This window comes from Lucilia sericata, unplaced genomic scaffold (genome assembly GCF_015586225.1).
Source record: "Lucilia sericata isolate MDLA Ls3-8-SP2 unplaced genomic scaffold, ASM1558622v1 Contig005070F_arrow, whole genome shotgun sequence".
In the NCBI taxonomy this organism is placed as follows: Eukaryota; Metazoa; Arthropoda; class Insecta; order Diptera; family Calliphoridae; genus Lucilia; species Lucilia sericata.
In genome coordinates, this window is record NW_023997432.1 from 1 (window position 1) to 21,931 (window position 21,931).

At 31.0% G+C, this 21,931-nt stretch overlaps 1 protein-coding gene and 2 pseudogenes across 1 annotated transcript; all 3 read left to right on the forward strand.

Moving 5' to 3' along the window:
- The first annotated feature begins 1,856 nt into the window (after nt 1-1,856).
- Nucleotides 1,857-13,502, forward strand: LOC119615364 (annotated as a pseudogene).
- A 3,634-nt stretch (nt 13,503-17,136) lies between these two features.
- LOC119615363 (guanine nucleotide-binding protein G(q) subunit alpha-like) lies at nt 17,137-19,846 on the forward strand. The gene is made up of 4 exons (XM_037971425.1): nt 17,137-17,217; nt 17,261-17,428; nt 17,510-18,006; nt 19,774-19,846. The coding sequence occupies exons 1-4, from the start codon at nt 17,137-17,139 to the stop codon at nt 19,844-19,846; spliced, it is 819 nt and encodes a 272-aa protein (XP_037827353.1).
- A 576-nt stretch (nt 19,847-20,422) lies between these two features.
- LOC119615365 lies at nt 20,423-21,675 on the forward strand (annotated as a pseudogene).
- Nucleotides 21,676-21,931: the final 256 nt, after the last annotated feature.

Below are 21,931 nucleotides of genomic sequence, written 5' to 3' on the forward strand. Positions count from 1 at the left end.
GAAACGAACGAACGAACGAACGAACGAACGAACGAACGAACGAACGAAGAACGAACGAACGAACGAACGAAACGAACGAACGAACGAACGAACGAAACGAACGAACGAACGAACGAAACGAACGAACGAACGAACGAACGAACGAACGAAACGAACGAACGAAGAACGAACGAACGAACGAACGAACGAACGAACGAACGAACGAACGAACGAACGAACGAACGAAACGAACGAACGAACGAAACGAACGAACGAACGAAACGAACGAACGAACGAACGAACGAACGAACGAAACGAACGAACGAACGAACGAAAACGAACGAACGAACGAACGAAACGAACGAACGAACGAACGAACGAACGAACGAACGAACGAACGAACGAACGAACGAACGAACGAAACGAACGAAGAACGAACGAACGAAACGAACGAAACGAACGAACGAACGAACGAACGAACGAACGAACGAACGAACGAACGAACGAACGAACGAACGAACGAACGAACGAACGAACGAACGAACGAACGAACGAACGAACGAAACGAACGAACGAAAGAACGAACGAACGAACGAAACGAACGAAACGAACGAACGAACGAACGAAAGAACGAACGAACGAACGAACGAACGAACGAAAAACGAACGAAGAACGAACGAACGAACGAACGAACGAACGAACGAACGAAGAACGAACGAACGAACGAAACGAACGAACGAAGAACGAACGAACGAACGAACGAACGAACGAACGAACGAACGAACAAAGAAAACGAACGAACGAAACGAACGAACGAACGAACGAACGAACGAACGAACGAACGAACGAACGAACGAACGAAACGAACGAACGAACGAACGAACTAAGAACGAACGAAACGAACGAACGAACGAACGAACGAACGAAAGAAGAACGAACGAACGAACGAACAAGAACGAACGAACGAACAACGAACGAACGAACGAACGAACGAACAAAACGAACGAACGAAACGAACGAACGAACGAACGAACGAACGAACGAACGAACGAACGAACGAACGAACGAACGAACGAACGAAAACGAACGAACGAAGAACGAAAACGAAACGAACGAACGAACGAACAACGAACGAACGAACGAACGAACGAACGAACGAACGAACGAACGAACGAACGAACGAACGAACGAACGAAACTAACGAAAAACGAACGAAAGAACGAAAACGAACGAAAACGAAACGAAACGAACTAACGAACGAACGAACGAAAACGAAAACGAACGAACGAACGAAAACGAACGAACTAACTAACGAACGAACGAAAAACTAACTAACGAACTAACAACTAACTAACGAACGAACTAAACTAACTAACGAACTAACAAAACTAACTAACTAACTAACAACTAACTAACTAACTAACTAACTAACTAACTAGCTAACTAACTAACTAATTAATTAAATGTGAACTTTGTAGACATTTGCGTTGGAAATAAAGGTTTGTTCATTATGAAGAACAATAAACACAAACAGCTGATAGATAGATTGTTGATATAGGAATTTGGAACAGCTGGCCGTTAAAGCAACAACAGTACAACTTAATATACTTTCATCCATGACGTAAAGCACCAAGAGGGATTTCCTCAAGAGCAACAAAATTAGCATGCACACATACCCGTGTGCTCACACTAAAATATAGTTGTTGTGGCAGAGGGAATGCGCAATATTTTAAACAAACGAAAAATCATACGACTGCAAAAATTTATCAAACCGAAATAAAACATAACAATAAGAAAATACAAAAACTAACACTAAACAGCGAGTACCTAGTATACGAAAATGAACAAATCTGTGGATGAGAGTAGATGTATGATATAGCAAAGTTTTTGTAAAAATTAGTACAAGTTGGAACGCCGTCTGGCAATAAACAAAACAATTTCTATTTTCTCTAGTCTAGTGAGAGACTTGAAATAAAAAATAATAATAAAGAAGAAAATAACAAAATTAAATAATATTCAGAAAAGAATAATAAATTTGTCGGAAGAAAACATCCTTATTTTTTAAAATAAATTAATATTAACAGTATGGAAATTACTAAATTAAATGGATTTGAATGTCCTTTGAAGAAAGCTCCTCGTGACCGTCTTGGTATGTGGGGCAATGGTGATAGCGATGTTCCTGGCAATATATCCGGTCTACAAAGATTGCATCATAAGAAATACAATAAGGTAATTTATTGGGTTGTTGTTTTTTTTTTTTTGAAATGGTAATCTGCATTTATTTTAAATGGTTTTTGAATGGAAAATTTTTCAAAAAATTTTTAAGAAAGTTTTTTTATTGTACATACGACAAGGGTTATTTAAATTGTTCTTCTTTGGCCTTCGAAGTTCTGTCATTGTTTTCTATGTTCTTTACTTTTCTTGTATTTAACGAACATTTTAACGCTCATTTTTATCTTATGCCATCTGCGAGTACAAAATTTCATTAGGGCGGCCCCGAAATGAAAGTTACTTCTGTTTCCGCAGTAAAATTTATATTTAGTTCATTCTAATATACCATTTCTCTAATTTATCCGAATCAAAGGATTGAAAGGTCCAATTTTGAGACCTTTCATATCTTATCAAAATTTTTCTCCCTTGCTAATGCAAAATGAAGAAATACAATATGAAAGGAAATTGAAAAAACCGTAAAAATACTTTTTTCTCCTCCTTATTCTTCTTACACTCTGGGCCACCCTAATGTACATAAACAAAAATCCAACCTTAATTTTTTTAAGTTTTACTCCTAATGCAAATCTATTCCATATCATGTGATATTATTCCTAAAATTAAAAAAAAAATGTGTGAAGATGATATCTTACAATATTTGCAAATTGAAAAAAGAATAGGATGTGAAAGAAGATAAAATGAGATAAGCAGAACGAAGAATATATTTGATCGTGAACGAATAAGCTGTGAGCGAATGAAATATAAAAAAATTACAAACGTAAGAAAATTTAATTAACAATTAAAATTTTAATTTAACCTCTAAATATTAAACTGAAAACTAGTTCTTAAAGATATCTGCCATATTTATATAGACCAAACTGTAGTTTCCAAAATGAAAACTTGCTCATAATAGGATTGTTAGTAGACTGCATAGTTAAGGGACCAGTAAATAGTCCATAGACTAGTCAAAAGTATAGTAAATAGACTAGTCAACTGACTAATCAATAGTTCTCAGACAAGTCAATAGACTAATCAATATAATAGGCGATAGATTAGTCAGTAGTCTAGTCAATAGGATAGTCCATGGACTAGTCAAAAGACCAGTCAACATTAAGAAACTAGTCATTAGAATAGGCAGAAGTCTAATCAAAAGACTATTCAATAGAGTAGTTAATAAAGTAATTAATAGACTAGTCAATAAACTAATCAATAGAATATTCAATAGACTAGTAAATTCAAAAGTCCATAGACAAGTCAACAGTTTAGTTTACAGACAATTCAATAGACTAATCAGTAGACTTTTCAATAGAATATTACATAGACTAGTCCATAAACTAATCAATTGACTAGTCCATAAACTAATCAGCAGACTAGTCAATACATTATTAAAAGACTGCACAAAAGACTTTGAAATGTAATTCAGTACTTTTTAGGGTTCTATAGTTGAAACGAAAAGTCGACTTTTCGACTTTTTTGATTTAGTTAAAAGCCGACTTTTCGACTTCTCGACTTTTTGCATTTTATGAAAAGTCGATTTTTCGACTTTTTCATTTAATTAAAAGTCGACTTTTAGACTTTTCGACTATAAGTATTTTATAAATAGTCGACTTTTCGATTTTTTTCGACTTTTCGACTTTTTTCGACTTTTTCCGACTTATTCCGACTTTTCGATTTTTTGCCTATTTTCGACTTCGTTCGACTTTTTTCGACTATTTTTTGACTTTTTTCGAGTTTTTCCGACTATTTTAGAGTTTTTGACTTTTTTTCCACTTTTTTTAAGATTTTGACTATTTTTGACTTGTTTCTACAATTTTCGAGTTTTCGACTTTTTACGACTTTTCGACTTTCTTCGACTTTATTTTTTAAGATTTTTGACTATTTTGACTTGTTTCTACAATTTTCGAGTGTTCGACTTTTTCGACTTTTTCCGACTTCGACTTTTTCACTTTTTTCGACTTTATTCGACTTTTTTCGACTTATCGACTTTTTTCGACTTATCGACTTTTTTCGACTTATCGACTTTTTTCGACTTATCGACTTTTTTCGACTTTCAGACTTTCGACTTTTATTAACAAAGTCGGCTTTTCGACTTTTTCACAGACCATAGTCGAGTTATCGACTTTTTTGGAACAAAATAGTCCCACTTCGACTTTTTTCGACAAAAAGTCGATTGTTCGATTATTCAAAAGTCGATTATAGAACCCTAGTACTTTTAATCCTATAAAAGTACTATTTTTTGGGAAAATTTAAACCAATTCAAAATCTCAATTTTCCATGCCTGATCCTCCATATACATAAATATATTCATCGTTTATAAGAACCTTTTCCATACAAATTTCTATAATAAACCATCAATAACTTTACTGAGTGTTTATTAATACCAATAAAGTGTAAAGTAACATATCTGGACAACAATGAAAATATTCTAAAAATTCTGTATATTAGAAATCAGATATCTTCGGGATGCAAATCTTGTATTATTTTAAGACCAACCTTTAAAATGTCTAATCAATTTTCAAATTCTTAAATGACCACAAATACAAACTCCATAATACATATAATTTTTTCTATTGTCATCATTTAAATGCATTATTTTCACGGCAATTCTTGATAAGCAGCACCTCAATTTTCATCTTTTAAAACAAGGTGTAAACACGTCTCATCCCAACAGTGACAGCATATTGGACTTTAGGCTTATTATAAAAAAAATATTAAAGCACACGACAAACTGGAATTTAAACCTAAACACATGATATTCTTATTTTGAAAATAATGTTAAAGATCAGATCAGAAATCTAAAAACAAAACTAGATTCATCTGCCAAACAATAAAACTAGACATTTGTATTTGTTTTTGTAGCTCCTACAACAATTATCATTATTTTTTGATTTTTCTGACCTGATCTATTGCAAATGTCATTAACTAAATTTTGAAATTCATTGTCTACGTACAAGACGATAAGAGAAGACTTTTGTTAAAATCTATGATCAGAAATAAGTATACAATAGAATTTCAGAAGTATTTGTATTAGTACATATTTTATTTATATAATTGTGCAATTGAATTAAAAAATTATAATAATATAATTATATTTTTAATATCTAAATCAGAAATCTCGAAAATATACCTCGAATTGTCTGAAAGAGAATTGGAAAATTCTGAATATTTGCATCAATAAAAATTTCTGCAATACAAACTTTTGAAATACAATTTGAAATGGTTGTAGAAAGTAGTAAATAATAGTATAAACAAATCCGCAAACCTTATTATATTTCAAAGCCCATACATATGAATGTTCAAATGTTTAAATATCACGTATTTATTTTAATTTTCAAAAACAGTTATTTTTAAATCTTAAAAAAAATAAAAATTAATCAAATGTTTATTTTTGCAATTTCAAATAAAACGTGTCACTTTGTAGTTCTTCAGCAATGACCTTGTCTAAGTGACCGCCCAAGGAAATATCAATTAACATTAAATTCTCCCCAAATATACATAGATAAACTAAAAGATGCACAATGTATCATCCAGAGGGAACAAAAAATTATTGTATGACCTTCCTCCACATAGCGAACAACAACATTATTAGTGGAAATTTTTTTAAATGTTTTTATGATATTTTTTTTCAAAATGAATAAAATATTAAAAAAATTTATTTGTTTTGTTGCCAAAAATATTGAAATTAAAAACATTTTGTCGTGGAACTGACTCGATATTAGTCGCAACACGTGCATTAAGTAGTGTGTTATTTAAAACATAATAGTCCATATTTCATGAAGAGAATGAGTTTATGGAATTTTTTTAAATTAAAATTAATACATATTAGAATGTTTTTTATTTTGTTTTGGTTGTTATGAAAATACTCTTTATTAAAAGTGATCATTTCCCAACTGAAAGAAATTATTGAAATATCGATATACAGAGAAAAAACAAATATACACGCCTGGTACCAAATTTTTCAATAACGTACAACAACACTATGTAATGTTGACAACGCTGAAAAAATACCTTGTTTGGGGCTAGGGTCAAATGAGGGTCTAATGATTCCAAAAATCGGCATTATGGTTAGCGGTTATATAAATTGAAGATCTGCCGATTTTTAGTGGTCCTAAGTGAAATAATGGATAGATTTTATATACATATATTCATAGTACTTATAATAGAACCCATATATCAATTTTCGAAAGATGCGAAAGTTAGAAGGGTTATTTCTTCAGACTCATGTAAATGCCCATATACATTTATTTTCTTTTAGTCAATTATGGACCGATCCTCGTCAAATTTTCTAGAACGCTTTTAGTTTAGGCTAGTAATAAGCGTTTAAAGCCATTTCTGAAGAGGACCTTATATAATTATAATTATTTACCGATCCTTATAAAATTTTACAAAGCGATTTTGGTTCCTGTAAAATATGTTCATGTCGAATTTCATCGCTATAGATGCTTCTTTTAGACAGTTATGAGCGTTAAAGTCATTTTCAGAAGGGGACCTTATATGGGGGGTAGGGTCAATTATGGACCGAAATTCTACAAATATATTAAGGTTCCTAAAAAATATGTTTATGTCGAATTTCATCGCTATAGCTGCTTCTTTTATTCAGTTATGAGCGTTTAAAGTCATTTTCTGAAGGGGACCTTATATGGGGGCTAGGCGAAATCGTGGACCGATATTGCCCATCAACAAACTGCATCAACTAAAAGTAAAGCAAAATCTCTGGCTACTTCCGTTTGGACTTTATCGTGTTTTCAACAGACAGACGGACGGACATGGCTAGATCGTCTTAGAATCTAATAAGGACCCAGAATATATATAATTTTATGGGTCTTAGACGAATATTTCAATGTGTTACAAACGGAATGACAAAAACAATATACCCCCCATCTTTTTGATGGTTGGTATAAAAACTTTAACTCCCATTTAATCAAACTCCGCAGGTTAAGATAATGGGTCTAAATAGGATTAATATTATATTTAATTAATAAATTTTATAATAGATTATAAAATTTATAAAACATTAAGAACGACTAGAAGTTTATGTAGTACAATTCTTGACTCCTTGAAATGTAAAATCCCTTAAAAACTAATATTTTTACCATATTCTTGAATAAATCTGACGCCATCAGAAAATTCATAACAATTTAAATATTGACATACACACGGACATTCCTAAAGCGACTAAAAATTTAGAATGTTAAAAAAATTATTAATCGTTTGAAAAAGCAAATTGAAACGATCATCGTCTAGAAAGCACTGTGTAATATAGTACATATATTACTATAATAATTTTACTTTTAACAATTCGTCTCTAATATCTTAATTGTATTTTTTCTGCTGTAACCACAAACAACTTATCTCTGCAGATTATAATAGAAATTTGTACATATTTTGTGGTTATTGTCATTGACGTAACAATAACAATATACATATGTACATAGGTACATTCATATATCCTTTAGCACCATATATGGTGAAGATTAAAAAAGATTTCGATCTAGTTAATAATACCCTTAAGAATTATTTATTAATATGTATTTCGTAATGTCCATCCGGAAATATTGTGCAATTTAAATCTTGCATTTCTTTTGACACGCAATATCATCATATTATCAGTACTATCACTTATACATACATACATAAAAAAACAGTAATAAATTTCTTAGAAAAAGTTAAAAATATTGTAAATTCATATCAGTTTTATACGGAAGACGAAGGTCTATTTTCAAAATTTCTGATGCTCTACTTATTACGTTTATAGTTATTATGATTTCATAAAATTCTCTTTTAAAACTATTTTATTATGATTAAAACTTTTTGTAATAATCACTTATTATAAAATTTATAGACTTGGTGTCATTGTCTTTTTTCTATAATTAATGTTTGTATGTATGTATAAAGCACATATTGTCTGTCTGGTTGTTAATCAATGCAAAATGAGGCTACAATGTCTATCTAATTAAATTAAATTATTACATTGTTAAATTTCCTAGTTTAAACAAAAAGAAATTGATTAATTGTTATAACCCAGTACATTTTTTAAAAATCATAACTAATACAGATTCATTATTGGAAACCTTAAAATTAAAGAAAAGCGAAATTTATATAACACAGACCAACAAAATTTTAAAAAGTCTTAACCCAGAGACCAAAGTATAATATTCTAAATCAATGAGCAGCGCTGAATACGAATCTGTATAAGATAACTCGAAAAAGAAAGAAATTATAATAGAACTTATAAATCTTTATTAAAATACCTACAGATTAGATTTCAGATGACATAATAAATTTTTAAAAAGTCGCAACCCAGAGACCAAAGTGTACTTCTATTTGATTGAATCTCAAATTTCTCCACCACGTCAGGTTTTCCATTTATCGTGTTATATAGATTACAAAAGCCCCTCCTTAGATTATTCTAATTTCAATAATATAGTCTATCAACTGTTCTATGGACTATAATATAAATTAGTCTTTGGACTAGTACACGAACAATTCTTTACACTATAGTCTAGACAATTCTATTATCTAGTCTACATATTGTTTTATTCTATAAGTTAATAGATAGAGAGACAATATAGTATTTAGACTAGTCCATGGATCAGTATATACACTAATACATAGACTAGTCTAGTTATATACTAGCCTAATGACTAATCTATGGACTTATACATACATACAACATACATACAAGACATACATCATACATACATAGACATACATACATACAGACAGAAAGACATACATACATACATACATACATACATACAACATACAGACATACATACATACATACATACATACATACATACATACATACATACAGACATACATACATACATACATACATACATACATACATACATACATACATACATACTACATACATACATACATACATACATACATACATATGTACTGTTAATATACAAAGTGGTATGAGTTCACTTTCCAAAAAAATAAGTTATGGATGGAGTTGGGTACTATTTTAACAGTATATATATTTTCCTGACAGGTTTTGCAGTCTAATGAAGCCAGTTTTATATAGTTTTGTTTCATATTGATATGTAGTTAGTTAGTTAGTTAGTTAGTTAGTTAGTTAGTTAGTAGTTAGTTAGTTAGTTAGTTAGTTAGTTAGTTAGTTAGTTAGTTAGTTAGTTAGTTAGTTAGTTAGTTAGTTAGTTAGTAGTTAGTTAGTTAGTTAGTTAGTTAGTAGTTAGTTAGTTAGTAGTTTAGTTAGTTAGTTAGTTAGTAGTTAGTTAGTTAGTTAGTTAGTTAGTTAGTTAGTTAGTAGTTAGTAGTAGTTAGTTAGTTAGTTAGTTAGTAGTTAGTTAGTTAGTTAGTTAGTTAGTTAGTTAGTTAGTTAGTTAGTTAGTTAGTTAGTTAGTTAGTTAGTTAGTTAGTTAGTTAGTTAGTTAGTTAGTAGTAGTTAGTTAGTTAGTTAGTTAGTTAGTTAGTTAGTTAGTTAGTTAGTTAGTTAGTTAGTTAGTTAGTTAGTTAGTTAGTAGTTAGTTAGTTAGTTAGTTAGTTAGTTAGTTAGTTAGTAGTTAGTTAGTTAGTTAGTTAGTTAGTTAGTTAGTTAGTTAGTTAGTTCGTTAGTTAGTTAGTTAGTAGTTAGTTAGTTAGTTAGTTAGTTAGTTAGTTAGTTAGTTAGTAGTTAGTTAGTAGTTAGTTAGTTAGTTAGTTAGTTAGTAGTTAGTTAGTTAGTTAGTTAGTAGTTAGTTAGTTAGTTAGTTAGTTAGTTAGTTAGTTAGTTAGTAGTTAGTTAGTTAGTTAGTTAGTTAGTTAGTTAGTTAGTTAGTTAGTTAGTTAGTTAGTTAGTTAGTTAGTAGTTAGTTAGTTAGTTAGTTAGTTAGTTAGTTAGTTAGTTAGTTAGTTAGTTAGTTAGTTAGTTAGTTAGTTAGTTAGTTAGTTAGTTAGTTAGTTAGTTAGTTAGTTAGTTAGTTAGTTAGTTAGTTAGTTAGTTAGTTAGTTAGTTAGTTAGTTAGTTAGTTAGTTAGTTAGTTAGTTAGTTAGTTAGTTAGTTAGTTAGTTAGTAGTTAGTTAGTTAGTTAGTTAGTTAGTTAGTAGTTAGTTAGTTAGTTAGTTAGTTAGTTAGTTAGTTAGTTAGTTAGTTAGTTAGTTAGTTAGTTAGTTAGTTAGTTAGTAGTTAGTTAGTTAGTTAGTTAGTTAGTTAGTTAGTTAGTTAGTTAGTTAGTTAGTTAGTTAGTTAGTTAGTTAGTTAGTTAGTTAGTTAGTTAGTTAGTTAGTTAGTAGTTAGTTAGTTAGTTAGTTAGTTAGTTAGTTAGTTAGTTAGTTAGTTAGTTAGTTAGTTAGTTAGTTAGTTAGTTAGTTAGTTAGTTAGTTAGTTAGTTAGTTAGTTAGTTAGTTAGTTAGTTAGTTAGTTAGTAGTTAGTTAGTTAGTTAGTTAGTTAGTTAGTTGAAAGGAGGATGTATATACATCAAATCCGAAGAAATACACCTAGGCCTCTATCGGGCCTGTTGTGCGCTCCTTAACCAGTGCCTCAGGTGGGAATCGAACCCACCACCTCCGGTCTACCAGACTAGAACACTAACCACATATAAATTAGCAAAAAAAAATATTTGTTATAATCTGAACAATATAAAAATAAATAAATAAATATAAACATTAAAATGTTCTATTTATTGATTAGTATAAATTATGGACACTTCAAAATACATTTTTTTGTTTTTAATTTAAGTTTTCATTAATTTTCATATTAAATTTACAATTGTCTTCTTCTTTTTTATAAAATATGCATTGTTTTGATCACAAACAGTGACATTTTCTGTTGTTTTGTATGGCAACACTGCGAAGTTTAATCTTGTACTCAAAATCATCAAATGCTATTAACATTGGATTAAATTTATTTTAAGATTAACTAATCTAATTATTAATTGCCATTTGATTGCCAACTCAAAAACCCGGTCTAAAAGTACAATTTTTAACGCTTGCACAATTTTAAAATTACATTTTACATCCCTGATCCAAATATGTCCTTAAAATTACCTTTACACATCAGGTTTTCGAGATATGTCTGCCTTAAGTAAAAAAATACCATATTTGAGACGTTTTTAAATGATAAAACTTTTAAAAACGTGATGAAAAAACACTTTCATTTTGCAGTTCAAGTTATTATTTAAATATGTAAAAATTTAAGTTATAAATATAATGTTTACAATTAACTATTTGTCGTACACCAAACAATTCAATGATACAGTTTAATGAGCGGCAGTAGTATGTGATCTACATATTGTAATTACCCAATCATGACCGTGAACTTGAAAGCAATTTTTGTTAATGAATAATTTTGAATGAAAAGCGTTGTTCTTCTATTTTTTTTCTATTATAAGAATTGATTCAGTAATATGAAGATGTTTGCTATTAAAAAACTTTATTTCTGGTGATAAAAATCTATTTCTAAGTGTATATAATTAAAAACAACTTTTATAAATAATATCTTACTTAACCGCTTAATTTATATACTTTTTTGCAGGGTCTTGCCTTTACTTTGGAAGAACGGCAATTGTTGGGCATTCAAGGTCTCTTGCCGGCCGTTGTTAAAACCGAAGATGAACAAGTTCAGCACTCTTTAATACTGCTCGATCGTTTGGAAAATGATCTGGATAAATACATGTACTTAAATGCTTTGGCCGAACGTAATGAACGTCTCTTCTATAAAGTATTAGCCTCAGATGTGTCAAAAATGATGCCATTGGTGTATACGCCCACTGTGGGCTTGGCTTGTCAAAAGTTCAGTTTGATTTTTCAACATCCCAAAGGTCTTTATATTACCATCAAGGATAAGGGTCATGTTTATGATATTTTAAAGGTAAATAATTTTAAATTAATAATTTTAAAATATTTTAATTTATTATTAATATTTATAGAATTGGCCTGAGACTGATGTGCGTGCCATTGTCGTGACAGATGGTGAACGTATTTTAGGTTTGGGTGATTTGGGTGCCAATGGCATGGGTATACCTGTGGGTAAATTGTCTTTGTACACCGCTTTGGCCGGCATTAAACCCAGTCAATGTTTACCCATTACCTTGGATGTGGGCACCAATACCGAATCTATTCTCAACGATCCTCTATATATAGGCATACGTGAGAAACGTGTTACTGGTGAAGTGTATGATGAGTTTATTGAAGAATTTATGACAGCCGCTGTGCGTCGTTTTGGCCAAAACTGTTTGATACAATTTGAAGATTTTGCCAATGCCAACGCTTTCCGCCTTTTGGCCAAGTACCGCAATGACTACTGCACTTTTAATGATGACATACAGGGTACAGCTTCTGTGGCTGTTGCCGGTCTGCTAGCTTCTCTGAAAATCAAGAACACCAAATTAATGGAGAACAAGATAGTATTCTTCGGCGCTGGAGAAGCTGCCTTGGGTATTGCCAATTTATGTTTGATGGCTTTAATGAAGGAAGGTCTCAGTGAGGCTGAAGCAAAGAAACTTATCTGGATGATTGATAGTAAGGGACTTATCGTACAAAATCGTCCCTCGGGAGGTCTGACCGAGCATAAATTACGTTTTGCTCAACCCCATGAACCCATCGACACATTGGCCGATGTTGTACGTATTGTACGCCCGACAGTTTTAATTGGTTGCCGCTGCTATTGGTGGTGCCTTTACACCCGAAATTCTTGAAATGATGGCTGAATTCAATGAAATGCCCATTATTTTTGCCCTTTCTAATCCAACTAGTAAAGCTGAGTGTACCGCCGAACAAGCCTACAGTTACACTAAGGGTAAATGTATTTTTGCTTCTGGATCTCCCTTCAATCCCGTTGAATATAATGGCAAGAAATACTATCCCGGTCAAGGTAATAATTCGTATATTTTCCCTGGTGTTGCCTTGGGTGTTCTTTGTGCCGGTATGTTAACCATACCGGAAGATGTGTTCCTGTTGTCAGCTGAACGCTTAGCAGACTTATGTTCGGCCGAAGATTTGTCCAAGGGTTCTCTATATCCACCTTTGAATCGCATTACTGAATGTTCTATGGAAATTGCTGCTTATATTATGGAATATGCTTATGCAAATGGTAAGTGAATTAAAAAAGACACAGGGGAGGGTGTTGACCATAATTTGATTGTTTATAAAAAACAAAAAATCTATTGTTTAACCTAAACATTTTGCTATTAAGTCTTAAAAAATCTAGAAATAATTACAATATTTTATTTTTTCAGGTTTGGCAACTGTTCGTCCTGAACCCCACGACAAACATGACTTCATAAAATCTCAAATGTATGATTTGTCCTATCCATCAGCTGTACCCCAAGTCTATGCCTGGAGCAATAAATTGTAAAGATTTCAAAAATTGTTAAACCAATGAATATTTAAAAATTGTTGACCAATTCATCAAACTAAATCGTTAAGCAGTAGTGTATTGTATGTATGTCTAAAATATTAATGTCTAAATTAACACAAAAGCTTATAAAAACGTCTTAATTCTTAAAGGGTTCACGAATTTAATTGCAAGCTTGTGTGTTTAAATACTTTGAAAATATATACTACATACCTACATACATATTTTATCAATTTATTGTAAAACAAATATTCAAATTTTTATTGTGATATTTAGTAATGTATTATTTAATGAACGGGTATAAACATTAATCACATACATTTTGTTTTAATTTAAACTGTGTGACAAAATCACAAAAAGTGAATACTCTCCACGTGACCCACGATATTTGGAATTTACACTTTTTAAAGCGTGGGGATTGTATTTCTGTATAAAAATTTTTACGTTCGACAACAATTAAAAATACATTTCTTGAAAAAACCTCCCCATTTTTACAATGTCTAGTTATTTTTTAACTTTAAGACACATATGTTGACAGTTCTCATACCAAAATTGTCTAAACTGGAAGAATAACTACTGGTTAAACGATAACTGGAGGTGATGAAAATGGAGGATAGTGTTGTGAACTAGGCCTATAAACTGTGGAGAGTATACTATTTTTTCGTAATTGTGTCGCACTGTGTAAGTGAAATAAAATTGTAAGAAAATTTAACTTTTTTCAAAGATGTATTGAATTATTTTCTTAACAATGTATTCTTATATATCTATTCTCCATTTGTGTATATACCAATAAAATATATGATTTTATAATAAAACTTTAAAAGAATGATATGAATAGTGTTTCAACCACATAGATAAATAATTTTGACGAAGTGATTTTAATATAATTTATAAGGAAACAGCCGACCGACGAAGACCGGTATATAACGAACGGAACCCAGCGAGAACAGAACAACGAACGAACGAACGAACGAACGAACGAACGAACGAGAACGAACGAAACGAACGAACGAACGAACGAACGAACGAACACGAACGAACGAACGAGAAACGAACGAACGAACGAACGAAAACGAACGAACGAACGAAACGAACGAACGAACGAACGAACGAACGAAACGAACGAACGAACGAACGAACGAACGAACGAACGAACGAACGAACGAACGAACGAACGAACGAACGAACGAAACGAACGAACGAACGAACGAACGAACGAACGAACGAACGAACGAACGAACGAACGAACGAACGAACGAACGAACGAAGACGAACGAACGAACGAACGAACGAACGAAACGAACGAACGAACGAACGAAAGAACGAACGAACGAACGAACGAACGAACGAACGAGCGAACGAACGAACGAACGAACGAAGAACGAACGAACGAACGAAAAGAACGAAAAACGAACGAACAACGAACGAACGAACGAACGAACAAACGAACGAACGACGAACGAACGAACGAACGAACGAACGAACGAACGAACGAACGAACGAACAAGAACGAACGAACGAACGAACGAAAACGAACGAACGAACGAACGAACGAACGAACGAACGAACGAGAACGAACGAACGAACGAACGAACGAACGAACGAAACGAACGAACGAACGAACGAACGAACGAACGAACCGAACGAACGACGAACGAACAACGAACGAACGAACGAACGAAAACGAACGAACGAACGAACGAACGAACGAACGAACGAACGAACGAACGAACGAACGAACGAACGAACGAACAACGAACGAACGAACGAACGAACGAACTAACGAACGAACCGAACCAACCAACGAACGACCTAACGAACGAACGAACGAACGAAAAAGAACAAGAACGAACGAACGAACTAACGAACGAACGAACGAACGAAACGAACGAACGAACAACGAACGAACGAACGAACTAACGAACTAACGAACGAACGAACGAACGAAACGAACGAACGAAACTAACGAACGAACTAACTAAAACGAACGAACGAACTAACGAACTAAAACGAACGAACGAACTAACGAACGAACGAACTAACTAACGAACGAACTAACGAACGAACTAACTAACTAACTAACTAACGAACTAAAAACGAACTAAACTAACCTAACTACCTAACGAAACTAACGAACTAACGAAACGAAGGAAACTAACTAAACTACTAACTAAGTAACTAACAACTAAACTAACTAATAACTAACTAACTAAACTAACTAACTAACTAACTAACTAACTAACTAACTAACTAACTAACTAACTAACTACTAACTAACTACTGAATATTTTTATGCTTTTTAAATACTGCAGAGGACGTATTGTTATTACTCTGTTCCACTGTGCGCAAAATATAGCAGTATATCTTTTCATTATTTACTTCTTAGAAAAAATAAGGACATTCATATTATTTATTGAATGAATGGTAAAAAATCCCTCTATTAACATGTACTACGATTTCTATATACATTATTATCAAAGTGATTGCGGGATAGACCCCTTTTATGGCGCCTTGGTCAATTATGTCTACAGTATTTAAAAATGTCTTTAAATTCTTAAAAATCAGTTTTCTACAATTTTATCTAAATACCACAAAGTTCTGTGCGTTAAAACCATCTTATATGGGGGCTAGGTTCAAATATAGACCGATGTTCCTCATACCTAACAGTATTATTTTAGGGTGCATTAAACTTACTCCTGGAACATTTTATCACGATTACTATATAATTAACATATTTATAGGTATTTAAGCAATATTCCGGAGATATATGGACCATAATGACATTTTCAACGGCAAAGCAATATTTGTATAAAATGAAATTGCAGAATAGGAGGGATTTTAATTTTACTCTTAAAGCCATGAAAACATTTTCAGGTCAATCGATAGTTAAACAAGCATTACATTAAAAAAATTTTAAATTTCAAAACGCTTTTCTTGAAATCATAAAATTCAAATATAGGTGTGTGTGTTTTTTATAGTTTTATTCAGGACAACACTTTTTCAACAGAAATTCATTTACCTTATTCCTGCAATAACATATTTTCTAAAAAAATCTTACTGATGTTGCATATTTCTTACTAAAATAAAACTATGTGGGTATTAGAAAATCCAAAATACTGTACATTTTTACTGGGTAAATTGCTCACCTTCTATAAAAAATATAGAAATGAATACATACGAGTTTATATTAATATCATGTTTAAAGAAAGAATGTGATAACTCAAATATTGCGTTTTTCTTTAACAGAGTATTTTTCTTATAATAAATTATTATTCTTGCAGTAAAATATATTAAATTTTTATTAGAATCTAAAGAAATTACATGTCGGCAATAGAAATCCTATGTCTATTGTCAAAGACACCCTAAGAAGTACAATATATATGTATGTATGAAAGAAAATTAAAATGTATAAAAATGAGTTATGACGGTATATCGCAAATGATCAATTTTAAAATGAACATATAAATTTAAATGAATGTAAATAAAATGACATTAAAATACTCAAGAATAGAAGCTATAAACCATTAATTGCATTTTATCTCACAACTTAGTAACGACAGAGTGTCTCGTAACAACGGTTGTTATAGACGTCCGAAAAGAATAATATTAATAAGAATTGTACATAAATACTATTATCGACATGAATTGTTTATGTTCTGAAGAGATACGAGCTCAAATCTTCAAAATAAAAGATTGGAAAGAAATCTGCAAATTCACAAACGTAAATATAATAAACAAATAAATTGCTGTTATTGGGCACGAAGGGATCTGGTAAATCTACATTTATACGTCAAATGCGCTACGAGACTCATATGCCATACGATTCCACGAAATATGTGGGCATTATAATTCAAAATATATTCTACGCAATGCAAACCATGATCGAAGCAATGAAAGTTTTTCAGATACCCTATAAGACTAAAGTGAATGCAGTAAAAATTCGTATATTATACAAATGGTACAATTGAACAATACGATAACATTTACTAATGTCTTATTGACGGCTTTTAAAGGAACTTTGGGCAGATGCTGGCATACAGGAATGTTTTATGCGTGGTCATCAGTATGGTCTACTAGACTCAACGAAATATTTTTTCAGTCATCTAGATCGTATTGCCAATCCACATTATACACCCAGCATCCAGGATATTTTACGAGCACGTATACCATCAAAAGGCTTTCAAGAACATGTGTTTAAATATAAAAATGTTGAATTCCTTATAGCCGATGTGGGCTATCAAAGTACAGAACGTAAGAAATGGATACATTGTTTCGATAATGTTACCGCCATCATATATATGGTGGCCATTTCCGAATACGATCAATTCTCCTTGGACTCGAAACATGGCAATAGTCTTAAAGAATCTATTGAACTTTTGAACTCAATTATGTCTTTTCAATATTTCCAAGACACAGCACTTATTATAGTTTTTAATAAATTGGATATATTTGAGGAAAAGATCACCTACTCACATTTGGCCGATTATTTTCCTGAATACTCCGGATCACCGTATGATCCGCAAGAAGCTCGTTCTTTTATTGCCAACATTTTTTTGAGAACCATACCTACAAAGCGAAGGGTCTACTCTTATTATTTAAATTGTACCGATGAACATAACCAAGGGATTCTTTTTTGTTTATAGAGCTGTTCGAGATACGATTTTAAATGCTAATTTATATAATTTTAACCTAGTTTTAAAGCCATTTTTTTGATCAATTGTAATTTTTCAAACTGCCTGATTAATGTTAGTAGTATTAAGGGATTATTCCATGTATAATATTTATATTTAATATTATAGAATATTAGTCTTATTATTATATTTATATGTATGTAATAAAAATTACTTATTACTATGAATTCTATTAAAATTTTTATTGTCAACCGCAAAGATACAAACAATTTTTTTTATATAAACCAATAAGAATGCTACATCAAAAGAATAAGACCTAAGGAGAATCTATTATATTTATGTAAATTATGTTTACATTAAATTTATAAAAACTAAATAAACTTAAATATTACACAAATTATTTAAATTAAAAAAAAAAAGTTTATAACTAGACCTTAAACTTTTAAAAATACCTTAATTAAGTTCGAATTTTAGGAATATATATTTAAAAAGCTTATATTTCAAAATATTTTAATATTCATGAAAATTAAACTTTTCTTTAAGTTTAATTTGAAAATTTATTAATTTTTTTAATAAGTAATTTGATATATAGAGGGTATTTCAATTAAGGATCAAATTAAAAAAATTACCACGACCAGGCATACTGGCCCGAGTCAGGATTATTTAAATTATTCATAATCGTGGCTTAAAAACTCAAAATAGGCAAATGACATTTAGAAATATCGCTCGTAGACCCTATAAATTATATATACTCTGGGTCCTTGAGAAGGTCCAGAGGATGGACCTAGAAATATTCTATGGAATATGGTTTAAATCGTCATAGAAATGTTAATTTGGTCGTAAATGTAACAAGTTTTCATATTTGATCCTCATATAAGAACCTCCTCAAAAAATTACTTTTACGCTGATAGCTACCGTAATACCAGTATAGTTATGAAAATCTTCCTATTTAACCTTATACGAACCCGCTCATAAGGAAAATTACTTTAATGCTAACAACTGACTTTAATGCTTACAACTAGTTTAAAATAGCATTATTGCATTGAAATTCGAAACAAAAATATTTTGAAAGAACGTAAATTCCCTTTATGGACCTGACCCTAACCTTAAATATGAGATTTCCTTCAGAAAATTATATAACTACCTCATAATACCAGTAAAGCAACAGAAATCGTCCTAAACAATGAACTAAATTTTCATATGAATCTGTCCATATTTGATCCAAGACTCCAAACAAGGTCCGCTTCAGAAAATTACTTAAGCACTCATAACTTGCTTCAAAAATTATATATAGAGGATTCAAAAATTCTCTTCCCTTCAGAAAATTACATAACTACCTCATAATACCAGTATAGCCACAGAAATCGTCCTAAACAAGTTTTATATAAACTAAAATTTCATATGAATCTGGCCATATATGATCCAAGACTCCAAATAAGGTCCGCTTCAAAAAAATTACTTAAGCACTCATAACTTGCTTCAAAAACTATATATGTATAGAGGATTCAAAAATTCTCTTCAACATTTTGTTGATAATTAACTCATCTATTCTCAATAAATCTTTTAAAACATTTCAATAACATGGTACAAATCAACAAAAAGATTAAAAAAAAAAAACATTAATCTCCTTTTTAAAATTTTTTTAGATCGGTTCATGACCCAAACCCCTATCAAAGATCTTATTCCGAAAATCACCCTAATGTACATTTTATACGATAACAAACTTTAATAAATGTGTAAATCGTGTAAGCTCTTACACGTTTTTTTTAAATTTGGTTATTTTCAACTTCATGTTTATAGATCCAAAAGAAGGAACAAAATTAAACTGAGGTTAAACCAATATTTTGAAGCCTGCGGAAAGGACTTCCAAACGACAAAATAAACTTTTTAAATAAACGTATATTCGCGAATGATTAGTTCTTTCATATATTATTCTAATATAAGTATCCTTCATGTATACGGATGCAGAGTAGTTTATTCCTTGAAAAAAGTACACTTATCACAATGGACCTTATGGTGTCCATTCCATACAAATACGTTGTATGGAAAAACGTATTTGTATCGAAATTTAAAAATCTCAAATATTGACAAACGACATTCTTGTGTCAAATGTGTGCCCGTATATATACATATGTATATATTAAACCTCAATAATTTAACTGATTCATCTGAAGATAAAATATAAATTTATACTTTCTATAAAATAAAACAATTGTTTTAAAAACTAGTATATGGATAAGAACAAATTTATCATGAATCAGTATTCTTTATAAGACGTTCTATATAGTTCTGTTTAAAACAGATCAAAAACAACATATTTTTTATTATAAAATCCATAAACAACTTTAAAATGAATTGTTTAATAAATGAAGAACAATTGGAACAAAAAGAAATAGAAAGAGTTCTAAAGGAACTTACTAAACAATATAAAAAAGATATTAAACTCTTACTGCTAGGAACAGGGGAGTCAGGCAAATCGACTTTTTATACGGCAAATGCGTATTCTATACGACAATGGCTTCAGCGATGAGGAGAGATTGCATCATATTAAATTGATATATGAAAATATTTTTAGTTCCATGAAAAATATGATTGCAGCCATGGAATTATTAAAAATTGATTATGAGAAAAGTGAACATGCCACTGAAATGCATTGCTCATAAATAAAGTAAGTTTCAATTGCGATACTGACTTGAAAGAACCCTATTTGTCGGCCATCAAACAACTATGGAACGACAAGGGCATACAGAAATGCTATTTGCGACGCAATGAATACCAATTAAACGATTCGACTAAATTACTATTTGGACGATATCGATCGCATTGCTCTGCCAGATTATGTGCCAACGAATCAGGATATTTTAAGAGTTCGTCAGGCAACCACTGGCCTAATTGATTATAATTTTCAAGTGAAAAATGTTAAGTTCGTATAACAGATGTGGGTGGCCAACGATCGGAACGTAGAAAATGGATGCATTGTTTTGATAACGTTAAGGCCATATTATTTTTAGTGGCCATTTCGGAATATGATCAAGTTCTCAAGGAAGATGAACATCGCAATCGTCTTAAGGAGTCGTTCAAGTTTTCGAATCCGTTTCGAACTTTTTCCAAGGCATTTCTATTATATTGTTTTTAAATAAAATTGATTTATTTGCTGAGAAAATTATGTACTCACATTTAGATGAGTTCTTTCCAGAATTTAAGGGACCTCGTTGCGATTACGAAGCGGCTAGTAAATTTATATTGGACATGTTTTTACAGGCACGACCCAATATGTATCATCGTTATACCTGTGCCACAGATACCCAGAATATTGAAATGGTATTTACTGCTGTAAAGGACATCATTTTAAATACGAATTTGGACAAATTTGGACTTATGTGAAATGAAAACGTAAAATATCAACTTGTTGCACCTTTATTTTTTTTTATAAATAAGTCTTTTTATGTATTACGTATCAATTTAAATATTTTTAATTCAATTAATAAATTACCTTTAAAAAATCGATTTTTCTATCATCCTCCAATAGAGGATATAAGTCGCAAAAGGCCTACTTTTATAGATTTTCATTCAAACATTAATTATATTATATCATTTCATCAGGATCATATATGCATGATTTTATATTCCTATATTTAATAATTCAGAAAATAAAAAACGAACCAATTGAATGATGATCAGAAACTCCCCTATTATAAGGTTTCATTTAATCAGTATTCTTTATTTACCTCTTTAGATTTTCATTGAAGAACAAAAGTGCCTAAAGATTTCTTTCCATCAGGATCCTAAATGTCTGATTTTATG

What these genes read in the sequence shown, in the direction of transcription:
- LOC119615363 (XM_037971425.1), top strand. Translation starts at nt 17,137, where the DNA reads ATGAATTGTTTATGTTCTGAAGAGATACGAGCTCAAATCTTCAAAATA. An exon ending in AAATCTGCAAATTCACAAAC is followed by an intron (nt 17,218 to 17,260) that starts GTAAATATAATA and finishes TTGGGCACGAAG; the next exon opens with GGATCTGGTAAATCTACATT. An exon ending in ATAAGACTAAAGTGAATGCA is followed by an intron (nt 17,429 to 17,509) that starts GTAAAAATTCGT and finishes CGGCTTTTAAAG; the next exon opens with GAACTTTGGGCAGATGCTGG.